Source organism: Amblyomma americanum, chromosome 1, assembly GCF_052857255.1.
Source record: "Amblyomma americanum isolate KBUSLIRL-KWMA chromosome 1, ASM5285725v1, whole genome shotgun sequence".
Classification (NCBI taxonomy): Eukaryota; Metazoa; Arthropoda; class Arachnida; order Ixodida; family Ixodidae; genus Amblyomma; species Amblyomma americanum.
This window is the reverse complement of record NC_135497.1, coordinates 102,349,184-102,361,501: the sequence shown is the minus strand read 5'-3', so window position 1 is coordinate 102,361,501 and position 12,318 is coordinate 102,349,184. Positions and strand designations below refer to the sequence as shown.

The 12,318-nt window shown below is 51.7% G+C and overlaps 1 protein-coding gene across 1 annotated transcript in view; it reads right to left on the bottom strand.

Moving 5' to 3' along the window:
* LOC144112937 (uncharacterized) overlaps positions 1 to 12,318 on the bottom strand; it is a 101,814-nt gene that overhangs the window by 16,425 nt on the left and 73,071 nt on the right. The window contains exons 3-4 of the mRNA XM_077645777.1: positions 9,767 to 10,093; positions 88 to 219 (exon numbers count right to left, since the gene is read on the bottom strand). Coding sequence (XP_077501903.1) covers positions 88 to 219; positions 9,767 to 10,093 — 459 coding nt within the window. The remainder of the gene's footprint in view (positions 1 to 87; positions 220 to 9,766; positions 10,094 to 12,318) is intronic.

The window sequence follows — 12,318 nt, the reverse complement described above, 5'->3', positions numbered from 1 at the left end:
CGGAGAGGCTGGTCGCTATGACGGCAGCACAGTGCGGAAGCAGCATAGAGGACGCAGTAGTGCTTCGCATGGCTTCGCACAGCTTACCTCTGAGCGTGTGCTTCTTGCGCCAGCGGTTCACGACGAAGGCGAGAACCAGGAGCACCAGGCACAGTATGACCAGCACAACGATGAGAATGGACGAGTAGACGCCGAGACCCAGGACGTTCCAGGCGTGCTCTGCGGTACACGAAACACCGGTGCGTAAGCCGAACCATCGGAACGCGAATGTGGATACGCGTTGCGAGGAAAATGGGAAAGCGAAGAGGGTGACGAGCTTATCCTTACAGTTGGCAACGTTTCCCGTTCCAAGCGATATATGCATTCCGATATGCGCACCGGTTAAAAGCGCGCAGCGTAAAACTTGGCGGCCACTGGTCTCAGGGAGCGCGCACAATGAAATAAGGGTCTACTCCGAGGGGTGCATTGCACACCAGGGCCAGTGTTTTCCAGCAATTCTTTCCCGCCGGTTCCTTTCGATTCTTGCCGCTGCCTTCCGCGTCGAATGGCGAATCCCGGTAACGGCGACGACATGCTGGTGCTCGCGGCAATGACGTGCGGCTAAGAGGGTTGCGCCGGATTAGGACATGATTAGAGTGCTTCCAAAACAGCGGCCTACGACAGAGCATGTAGTTTATTTTCGGCACTTTGGTGGGGCTTTTGGGATGCCAGATTCCTCGGCCATCTTGTAACTTTGAGTGGGATAGTTGTTATTGTCTATTAGCTTTTTGCTTCAATGATACCACCTGCTACAAAAGGCTGTAGTTTGCACTTTTATGTGTTTTGTTTTGCTTTTTAAGGCTCTTTAACGAAGAAATTAGGCACAAAATTCGGCCCTTTCATTTGTTCCTTTTGTAGCGGTGCCAGAGGGTTGATATGGAAAGTCTCTTTAACCCTGCGTTTTGTAGCTGGCTTTGTCGAGAAGTACAAACATTGTCCGTAAAGTTTCAAGACTGATTTTTTTTAATTTTCTTCTCTAGAAATGATTCACCAAAACAAATGTTGGTGCGTATGTGTAGCACCATCGTTTCGAGCTAACCTGAGCTATTTATGTTAATTGCTGTGGCAGCCGCTAGACGGCACTATATGTAGAAAATACGTTGTCGCTTGTCGTCTGCGCATTATACTGTGAGTGAATGTAGAGAGAGCGACGTCCACCTCGAACAGCGTGTAAACATAAAATTCTGTGCGAAGCTTGGCAAGACAGTCACACAGACGTGTGAGCTCCTTCGTGACACTTACGGCAACGAGATATTATCGTGGGCGCGAGTTTTCGAGTGGCACAAGAGGTTCGTTTCGGGGAGAACATCGGTGGAAGACGACACAAGACAGGGGCGCCCTTCAACCTCACGGAATGAAAAAAACGTGGCTCGGATCAGGTAAATCGTACAGCAAGACCGCGCCATTACAGTCCGCATGCTATGAGATGCTCTCGACATTACTAAGACAACATGCCACCAAATTTTACGTGATAACTTGGGGAAACGAAAGCTGAATGCCAGACTTGTGCTGCACTCCCTCACACAGGACCAGAACGACACGCGTGCATCAGTGAGCGCTGATTTGCTCTCCGAGGCAGAGAATGATGCTGCATTCGTCGACAGTATCATTGCTGAAGACGAAACATGGTGTTTACAATACGATCCTGGAACAAAGAGGCAGAGCGCCGAATGGCGGTCCACAAGCTCTCCGGCGTCGAGAAAGGTGCGTCGACTGAAGACCAAAACAAAGACGATGCTGATAGTTTTTTTTTATGCCAGAGGTGTCATACACCACGAGTTCGTCCCACAAGGGAGACGGTGAATCAGGAGTTTTATATCCGCGTGCTCGAACGCATGCGTGATGCACTGCGACGCCGTCACCCTGACTTATGGGCATCTGTACAATGGAGCCCTCTTCACGATAACGGAAGGCCGCACACTGCTCTCAGAGTGACAAAATTATTCGCCAAGCACAGCATTACTGTACTTCCCCATCCTCCATACTTGCCTGACCTCTCCGCATGCGATTTTTTCCTGCTTCCTCGTGTGAAGAGAGCCCTAAAATGTCGCTGGTTGGGGAGCGTGGAGGCCATTCAAGACGCCACGACAAAGGAGCTGACAGCCTTGTCAAAAGAAGCGTTTTCCAACTGTTTCCAAGACCTCAAGAAGCGTTGGAAGCTGTGTATAGACTGCAACGGAGACTATTTCGAAGGGGTACTGCACAAATGATTTCAATGTTAAACGCATTTTTTAATAGACTCACTCTCGGAACTTTACGGACAAAGGTTGTATTATTTTTCCCTTATTAAAAATGTAGCTTAGCCACTCTATAATTTGTCCCTGCTCACTGAGTTCTTTCTTATTTATTTCCTCAAGCCCATATTGAGAACTTTTTATATAGCAAGCCCAAGTGCCCGCTCCTATTTTCATTTTAATTATTATTGTATCTACGAGGCTGTTAGAAACTAAATTAAGGATGCCTCGATAAAGATTCAACTATTCTTCACAAATGCCTTATCAGCCTCCTGTACGTCTTCAAGGATTGAAGCGAGCACTGCTTTAGAAATGATAAAGAATTATATTATTGCAAGGAGAGAAATAAGTTGATATCTTGTTGTACCCACAACTAGGAAATTTCAGTGACCTTCCTTAGGCGAAGCGTCGCGCAATGATGAAGCAACCCGCGCGGAGGCAAACGACCTAGAAGGCCCAACAGCTGTCAAGGTATTCACTGAGAGCCCGGCGGCCGTAATTCGGTTAAGGCCTATCGTAATCACGGTTTTTTTCAATGACAACCCAGCGACGAACCAATAAATCCGCTCGCAGGAGTGGCACGCCGGGGACTTTCCTCCAGACAAGGTAAATACGGCACAGGACAAACCCAAATTGGATCTCGCGCGCGTACGGCGCGGCGCCGTCTCTGCGCTGATCTCCTGGAAAGCAAAGTTTCCTGTTCTTGATAGGCGGGGATACTGTCCGCATGAGAAGCACTCCCCGGCGCCTGCTCGGTCCTGTTACGTCTCGCCTACAGCGCGCGGTATAGCCGGCGCGGATGCACCGGATGCCGCGGCTTCGTTCATCGCTGCCGCAACGCCTCCCGCCAAGCGCGTCCAGGCAGGTTTCAGTGCCACGTGTCGTCGTGCGTGCGTGTTTGTGTGTGTGCATGTTTTGCCCACGCTTGTCAAAGCGCGGCAGCCGGGGAGAGGAGCTCTCCAACTGGGAGGCGAGGAGGTCTGACCGGCGCCGGCCTGGCGGACGCGCACGTCACGCCTGAACATGTTCAAGCGTCGCCGTATCGGATGACTCTTCCCAAGCCGTTCCCTCTTGCCCTCGACTCCGTGGGTATAAAGGGGGCTGCCCCGGACGCCAACGAGAGACTTCGATCCCTTCCTTCGAGTAACGTGGTCGCCCTGACCGGCTGCTCTTTTTGCGATGCCAGAATAAACTAGTTGTTCTGTTGCCAGTCGACTCATCCTTTGCCGGGACCTTCGGATGTTTCCTGCTTTGCCCCAGGCCGCCAGGCCAACGCTACCCTTGGGGCTTGCAACCCAAATGCAACAACTGGTTGCCAGCGGTGAGATCCCGACAACGGAGGCCAGCAGCGAAGATATGCGTTCAACTGTATGCTGAGCAGCACAACGACCATCCGGGAGCAGTGCAACGAGCCCTGTGTGATGACTGGTTGCCTGCAGCGGAACGACTGCGCTGAATTCGTGGCTGCGAGGTTTGGTGAGTGCGGGACTTTCTTCTTCTGAGTTTTGCCAGGCTTTTGTTAGTGTCAGAAACAGAGCTGGTAATTGTGGTTGTCGTTGCTGCCGGGTTAGTTTGCGGCAAGACAATAGTAGGCAGTAGAGAAAGCAGCATTCGGAGCAGCCATGGATTTGAAGTCGTTGCGCAAACCGAAATTGCTGGAGCTTGCAAGAGAGTTGGGTCTTGATGTCTCAGACAAACTCAGAAAACCAGAACTGCTAAGGGCGATTCTTGAGTTGGAGGCTGAGGATGACGAGCTGTCGGAATGCCTTGAGACCATTGAGGAGAGGGAACAAAAAGAAAAAGAGAAAAACGAGCGCGAACGTAAAGAGCAAAAAGAGAAAGACGAGCGCGAACGGAAAGAACAAAAAGAGAAAGAGGAGCGAGAACGTAAAGAACAAAAAGAGAAAGAAGAGCGCGACCGTCAACACGCTTTGGAAATGAAGCGTCTCGAGGTAGAGATGGAACGCGCTCGTAATGGAAGTCAGGCACACGGTGCAGGAGAACGGGTATCGTTCAAAATGACTGACCTGATGCGGCCGTTTAAGCTTGGAGAGGACATTGGTTTGTTCCTGGTTAACTTTGAGCGAACGTGCGAGAAGCAGGGGTTCTCTCGGGAAACGTGGCCACAGCGCTTGCTCACTTTGTTACCCGGCGAGGCGGCCGACGTAGTCGCTCGCTTGAAGAGAGAGGAGGCAGAGGATTTCGACCAAGTGAAATCGAGTCTGCTAAAAAAGTACAGGCTGTCAGCGGAGGCGTTCCGTCGGAAGTTTCGGGAAAATGAAAAAGGCAGAAATGAGTCATATACAGAGTTTGCCTACAGGCTTATGTCAAACATGCAGGAGTGGCTCAAAGAAGAGAAAGCGTTTGGTGACCACGAGAAAATTCTGCAATGTTTCGGGCTGGAACAGTTTTATAGTCGGTTACCTGAGAACGTGCGGTACTGGGTCTTGGATAGGCCAGACGTTAGTACAGTGGCTAAAGCCGCCGAGCTAGCCGAGGAGTTTGTGACGCGTCGGGCTCGCGGAGCTAAGGACGGTCAAAAGGGTGAATTTGGCTCCAAGTCTGAGAGGCCGAAGTTCACACCCATGAGAGCAAGGGGGGGACACGCGTAGTGCGGATGCGAGTGAAAGCAGTCCGACCGAACGTAAGGAGACGGCGGCAGCCGAAGCCGAACGCAGAAAGCGGTTCGAGGCGAGGCAAGCGCGCGTGTGTTATACGTGCCAGAAGCCGGGTCACTTTTCGGCGCAGTGTCCAGAAACAAAAACAAAAGTCGTGTTTTTGTCATTATGCAGCACTGACGAGAACATGAAGCTTCTCGAGCCTTACATGCGAGACTTCCTCGTGAACGGGAAAGAGTGCCGAGTGCTTCGGGATTCCGCAGCTACAATGGATGTAGTTCACCCCTCTTACGTAGAACCCGATATGTTCACGGGCGAGTGCGCATGGATCAAGCAAGCCGTGGAAGCTCACAGCGTGTGTCTGCCCGTAGCAAAAGTGGTTATTGAAGGACCTTTCGGAGCAATTGAGACGGAGGCCGCAGTGTCATCTATGCTGCCCCCCCAGTACCCATACCTATTTTCGAACCGGTCCGATCACCTCCTGCGCGAGAAGGGTCTTTTGTTTGGTGAGGCTAGCGTTCAGGCCTTAACCAGATCGAGAGTTCGGGAGCTCGCTGCAAAGGCGGTAGTTGCGGGGCCGACGTTGTCGAACAATGAGAAAGGGTCGGAGGCGCAGCAAGCTGATATTCAGAGCACGTCCGAACTGAATAAAATTGAGCCTGTAGCGCTTAAGGCACCAGGTACTGGAGAGGAAACGCCCGACACGGGAAAGTTAGAAGAGCTATCTGCAGATTTGCTCATCGCGCCTACGTCCGATGGACTTAATAGGTTGCTAAAAGTCAGCCGGTCGGCTTTGATAGCCGAGCAAAAAAAGGATGGCAGCCTAGAAAACATGCGCTGCAATGTCAAGGAAGGTATCGCCAAGAAAAATGTTCGTTTTGTGGAAAGAGGTGGGGTCTTGTACCGGAATTATCTAGACCGCAGGGGAGTCGAATTCGATCAGCTGATCGTGCCTCAGTGCTACCGTCAGGATCTGTTGCGCTTGTCGCATGGCGGTTCGTGGTCCGGACACCTAGGAGTTAAGAAGACTAAGGACCGTCTCTTGCAAGAGTACTATTGGCCAGGGTGTTTTCGTGACGTAGAACACTTTGTGAGGACATGTGACACCTGTCAGCGGGTTGGCAAACCAGGGGACAAATCGAGGGCGCCGTTGAAGTTGGTACCTATCATTACGGAGCCTTTTAGACGGCTCGTTATTGATACAGTGGGACCTCTGCCGGTAACAGCCACGGGGTACAGACACATTTTGACTGTGATCTGCCCAGCGACAAAGTTCCCTGAAGCAGTGCCGCTTAAAGAACTCAGCTCAGTTGAGATAGTCAATGCACTACTGTCCATATTTGCGCGAGTTGGTTTTCCTGCGGAAATCCAGTCAGATCAGGGCACAGTGTTTACCAGCGCTTTGACGACAGCCTTTCTCGAAAGGTGTGGGGTAAAGCTGTTACACAGCTCAGTGTACCACCCACAGTCGAATTCCGTTGAGAAGCTCCACTCCGTCATGAAGCGCGTGTTGAGAGCATTGTGTTTTGAGCAACAAAGTGATTGGGAGCTGTGTCTGCCTGGGGTGATGTTTGCATTAAGGACCGCGCCGCATGCGGCTACGGGGTTTTCGCCAGCTGAGCTGGTGTACGGTCGCTCGCTGCGGTCTCCGCTTCGCATGCTTCGAGACTCGTGGGAAGGCAGGGGCGACGACCCAGTCGTGGTCGAGTACGTGCTTAGTCTCCTCGAACGCTTAAGAAGGGCACAGGAGTTGTCAGGTGAAGCAATGGCAAAGGCCCAGCTGAGGGCCAAGGTTTATTATGATCGGACAGCCAGGGCCCGTCGTTTTGAGGTGGGCGATGAGGTAATGGTATTGCGCACATCGCTAAAAAACAAACTCGACGTGCAGTGGGAGGGCCCAGCACGGATTGTTCAAAAACTGTCGGATGTTAACTACGTGGTGAGTCTGCCAGGAAAGCGGAAAGCACAGCAAGTTTACCACTGTAATCTGCTCAAACCCTACAGACAACGGGAAGCAGTGGTGTGTATGATGGTAAACGTTCCCGAAGAGCTTCCGGTCGAGCTTCCGGGACTAAGCTCAGTGACGAACAGGGAAGACACTGATCAGGTCATTAGTGACTTAATCATTAAAGCACCGCTGTCGCCTGAGCAGAAAACCGAACTACACCAACTCTTACAAGAGTTTCAAGGTCAGTTCTCTGAGAGGCCTGGTAGGACTTCTGTCCTTACTCATAATATAGAACTTACCTCCCCAGAGCCAGTACGATCCAAGGCGTACCGGGTGTCACCCCGCCAGCGCGATATTATGGAGGCTGAGGTAAAGAAAATGCTACAGCTCGGTGTTATTGAGGCGGGTGAGAGTGATTATACCTCCCCTTTGATTTTAGTTGAGGTACCGGGCAAGGAACCTCGTCCTTGCGTCGACTACCGCAGGCTTAATTCTATCACTAAGGATCAAATTTATCCGATCCCTAACATCGAGGAGCGCCTTGAGAAAGTTAGTAGCGCTCAGTTTATTTCCACCCTAGATCTTGTCAGGGGTTATTGGCAGGTTCCACTTACAGAGGAGGCTAGTAGGTATGCGGCGTTCATTTCACCAATGGGAACATTCCGTCCTAAAGTTTTGAGTTTTGGTTTGAAGAACGCGCCATACTGCTTTTCAAGCCTCATGGACAAAGTGTTGCGGGGACAGGAAGAATTTGCTTTACCGTATTTAGACGACGTAGCGATATTCTCCGCATCCTGGTCTGAGCATATGGCACACTTGCGGGCAGTGCTAACCCGCCTGCGCGAAGCGGGCTTGACAGTCAAGGCTCCCAAGTGCCAATTAGCACAGGCCGAGGTTGTCTACCTCGGTCACGTGATTGGACAGTGTCGTCGCCGCCCCTCTGAAATAAAGGTGGCCGCTGTGCGAGACTTCCCGCAACCGCGCACGAAGACCGATATTCGGTCGTTCTTGGGTGTCGCCGGCTACTATCAGAGGTACATCCCCAGGTACTCCGATATCGCGGCTCCCCTGACGGATGCTCTAAGAAAAACAGAGCCCCAAACAGTCGTCTGGAGCGAGACAAAGGAGAGAGCTTTTAGCGCCCTAAAGAGCGCCCTAACAAGCCAGCCTGTGCTACGATCGCCAGACTATACCAAAGGGTTCGTTGTTCAGTGCGATGCTAGTGAGCGAGGCATGGGCGTTGTACTGTGCCAAAGGGACAATGGAGAAGTGGAACACCCCGTCCTGTATGCTAGTCGTAAGCTGACCTGTCGTGAGCAGGCGTACAGCGCCACCGAGAAAGAGTGTGCGTGTCTCGTGTGGGCCGTTCAGAAATTGTCATGCTACCTAGCCGGCTCGAGGTTTATCATTGAGACGGATCACTGCCCTCTCCAATGGCTGCAGAACATCTCTCCAAAAAATGGCCGCCTCCTGCGCTGGAGCCTCGCTTTGCAACAATATTCCTTTGAGGTGCGTTACAAAAAGGGGAGTCTCAACGGTAACGCCGATGGCTTAAGTCGAAGCCCCTAACGTAGGAATCCGCCTCAAAGTTGTTGGTTACTGATGTTTTCTTCCTGAGGCAGGATTTTTAACATATTGCTTTTGTTTAGTGTTTCAAAGTGATTATGTGCTTTCTAGTGCAATTTTCCAATTTGTGGACGCGTTCTGAGTGCTGCTTGACTACTGTAAGGAACTAGGCAGTAGTATAAAAGGGGAAAGAGCCTGGCAGAGCTTAGTGAGGGTTGTCTCGTGCTTGCTGACTGAGCGGTTGCGTTTCGGCGTAGTTCTAACGCTTGCTGGGAACGAGCACAAAAATGGCAACTCTCCCGAAGTCACTTTGCAGTGCCCTGTATGAACCTGAACCTGAGAACGAGGCCTTCTCTGTGCGCTGCGCTCAAGCAACGTCGAGGGACCACCGGTTTCGAATATGAGCATCATCGAGCGACATCCCTCTGGACAGCGGATGCAGTCCCCTGACCATCGGGATCTCCTTCTCCCGGCGGGGCGGTCTGTTACGTCTCGCCTACAGCGCGCGGTATAGCCGGCGCGGATGCACCGGATGCCGCGGCTTCGTTCATCGCTGCCGCAACGCCTCCCGCCAAGCGCGTCCAGGCAGGTTTCAGTGCCACGTGTCGTCGTGCGTGCGTGTTTGTGTGTGTGCATGTTTTGCCCACGCTTGTCAAAGCGCGGCAGCCGGGGAGAGGAGCTCTCCAACTGGGAGGCGAGGAGGTCTGACCGGCGCCGGCCTGGCGGACGCGCACGTCACGCCTGAACATGTTCAAGCGTCGCCGTATCGGATGACTCTTCCCAAGCCGTTCCCTCTTGCCCTCGACTCCGTGGGTATAAAGGGGGCTGCCCCGGACGCCAACGAGAGACTTCGATCCCTTCCTTCGAGTAACGTGGTCGCCCTGACCGGCTGCTCTTTTTGCGATGCCAGAATAAACTAGTTGTTCTGTTGCCAGTCGACTCATCCTTTGCCGGGACCTTCGGATGTTTCCTGCTTTGCCCCAGGCCGCCAGGCCAACGCTACCCTTGGGGCTTGCAACCCAAATGCAACAGTCCTCTCTCTTTACTCCCCCCCCCCCCCCCTCCCAGTCTTGACACCCATGGAAGCGGTTGCTCGAGAGCTCTTATTTGTGGCAACAAAAACGCTACACTGTATGGGCCGAGTTGTTCTGCAACACACGTTCGGAGAACCTCACCGTCATGTCTGGGATTATTGGTTCCTTGGCCGCCGTCTGAGCGGAATCAATTTTTTCCGAGAGTTCTGCGAGACATCGCTTTGAAACGTCCGCGCCGTGTCGCAACGGTGCCTCACGTGCGCAGCCGGCGCGGGAGAAAACAGTGCGGAAGCAAAGCGCGCCCGCATAAGTAGGGAGCGGGCCCACCTGTGTCGAGCAGCGCCTCGGCCGAGGTGAGTGTGCTGGCGTACAGCTTGACGGCGTTGCTGTGCCCCAGGCTGTTGACGCCGTAGAGGACGATGAAGTACTCGGTGCGCGGCTGCAGGTTGCGTACGCTGAACACGGGCTGGCTGCCGCTCACGTTGAGCACCTGCGACGCCTGCTGGCTGCTGTACAGCTCGAGCACGTAAGTCGTGTTCAGGCCGGCAGAGCCGTGCGCCGCGTCCGGCGACCCGTGGCCCGTCCAGCAGGTCACGCCCAGTGACGTCTCGGTCAGGTTGCAAATCTGGCAGTTGTGCAGCGGCTCCGGGGGTTCTGAACGCAAGGAGGCCATCAGTGACGAGTTAGAAAACGCCGCGTCTGAAAGCCTGCAACCTCTCCATCACTTAACAAGTGTGCATTGCTCGAAGCAGCCGAGAGGATACCTCGCAGTGATGAGATCATTTAGTCGTGCGTGCGACCGGATTCACGGCTTTTTCACTAACAAACAGAACAAATCACATCTCTGCTAGTTCAACCTGTTTTTTTTTTTAGATGTAGAAAAAAGTGATTCGGTACATAGAATATACTATCGAGTACCCTAGTTTGTTTTATGCAAGGGGTTGGTAATAAATATGAATCCGCTCGCGCAAAACCATATTTGCAATTGCTACCAGAAAATGAACTATCAGTGCCTGGCTGCTCACGACGTTACTCGACGCATTGGTGTCCTTGGAAAGATAGCGTTACTCAAGTTCACCAATCGTGCACGTGATTTAGGTTTGCCTTTTTCCTGCGACGAAACTTTCATTCCGCAATTTGGACCTTTCCTCGCGTGCTCTATGTAACATTTCGACGCGGTATACACGAACTATACTAGACGCGGTATACACGTGGTATACAGTTAATATACAGCCAATTTTGAAAGTTTTTTTCCCTTGAAAGCTTGCAACAAAGACATTTATGACCGAAAGCTTGACGGAATTAAAATACACATTCCCAACAGGGAGACGTAATTAGCGCAATCCGCATCAGTCGCATGATTCGCAGTGCCTTACACCTGGCCATGCATAGCAAGTTGCTCTTGCAGCTAGCATCTGGATCCTTCAGCGAGCACGCTGTCAGCTGTGGGCCAAAAACTGCGGTGTTGTGCGGCCACTCCATTCAGGCGGCATAGGTGTTCTGATGGTGTCACCCTACAGGTCTTTCACCGTCTTTTGCATCAATTAATCTTTCTGAATTATCCAAAGCGGCCAGTGAAGACCTATCTATAATCACTTTAGCGCCTTGCTTGTCCGCTCACCTCTCATGCGATTTCGATCTGGACTTTTGAGAACGGATAAAGAACAACAGAAGCATTTTAACTCGCACGTGAGGCCACTCTCCCGCCTTGGCTACACTTCTGTTCAGTGCCTCTGTTCAGTGCACCCTTATAAAAATGGTCTATAGACAGTCTGTAGACTTCATATCAACCTTATTGCCTTTCTATAGATGTTTCATTTTCTCTATTCATAGTCTGTAGACTGTCTATAGACAAAAACCTACTAAAAGCGTATGGCCATCAATCTATACATTGTCTATAGACTGTCAATGGGATTTGTATTGCCTATAGACTGTTATCTAGGATTTGTCTATAGACAGTCTATACACTTTATAGACAGAAGTCTGTGGGCAGTCTAAAGACTGTCTAAAGAAATTTGTGTAAGGGCAGTGGCATCACATCTCGGTTGCTGCAATGCACGGCGCGACGATCCCATCGAGATTGCAGCACTTCTGTTCTAGCCGGCAGGAAGGTCTAGACTGTGCCTCTGTCTGCCCCATCTCCCTTCGGCGCCTTCCTTGCATTTCGTCCCCTTCTTTTCTCTCTTGACGTCTCACTCTTCCACGGGAACAGAGGGAGAAAAACATGCGTGTTTATTTTTTTTTTGCCCCCGAAACTCGCATCTCGCGCACTATACGAGAGGGGAAATAAACTTGTTTCCTGGTAGATCCCACGTGCCTAGTCCAAACTTTGACGGCGCGAAATGGGACAGCCAGATCATCAAACCCGCTTTGTTTTTCGTCCCAAGATTGGGCCCAGGAAGTGTGGAAAGCTCCTACCGAATCTCGGTGTGTCGAGAAGGCCGAACCATAAAAGATAAGTCGAAGGACGAGTGAAAGAGAAATAACCAAGAAGATTGGTAGATTTCGCAGCAAAAAAAAAAAGAGCAAAAGGTAAAGAAGAGCAGAAAGGCGTAAAGTTATTAAAAAAATAAGCAGCAAATACAGCGTGGGGCGCCGGCGCACAGCAGCGACCGGCAAATGTGCGTTAAAAGGGGCAGAAAAAAAAAAAGGGGGGGGGGGGCTCGAGGCGAGGGTGAGAGGGAGGAGGATACGGCGAGATTACGACACCACAAATGACCCCACTTTCCGGCGAAAGTGTATCACCATCGCCATAGCCATCCTTTTTAATTCCCCCCCCCCCCCCCCCTAAGCATCAGGGACACGAACACAGACGAACACAGACACACAAAAAAAATGTCGTTCGGAAATGAGCGTGTACGGTTTTTCCGTCTCCGCCC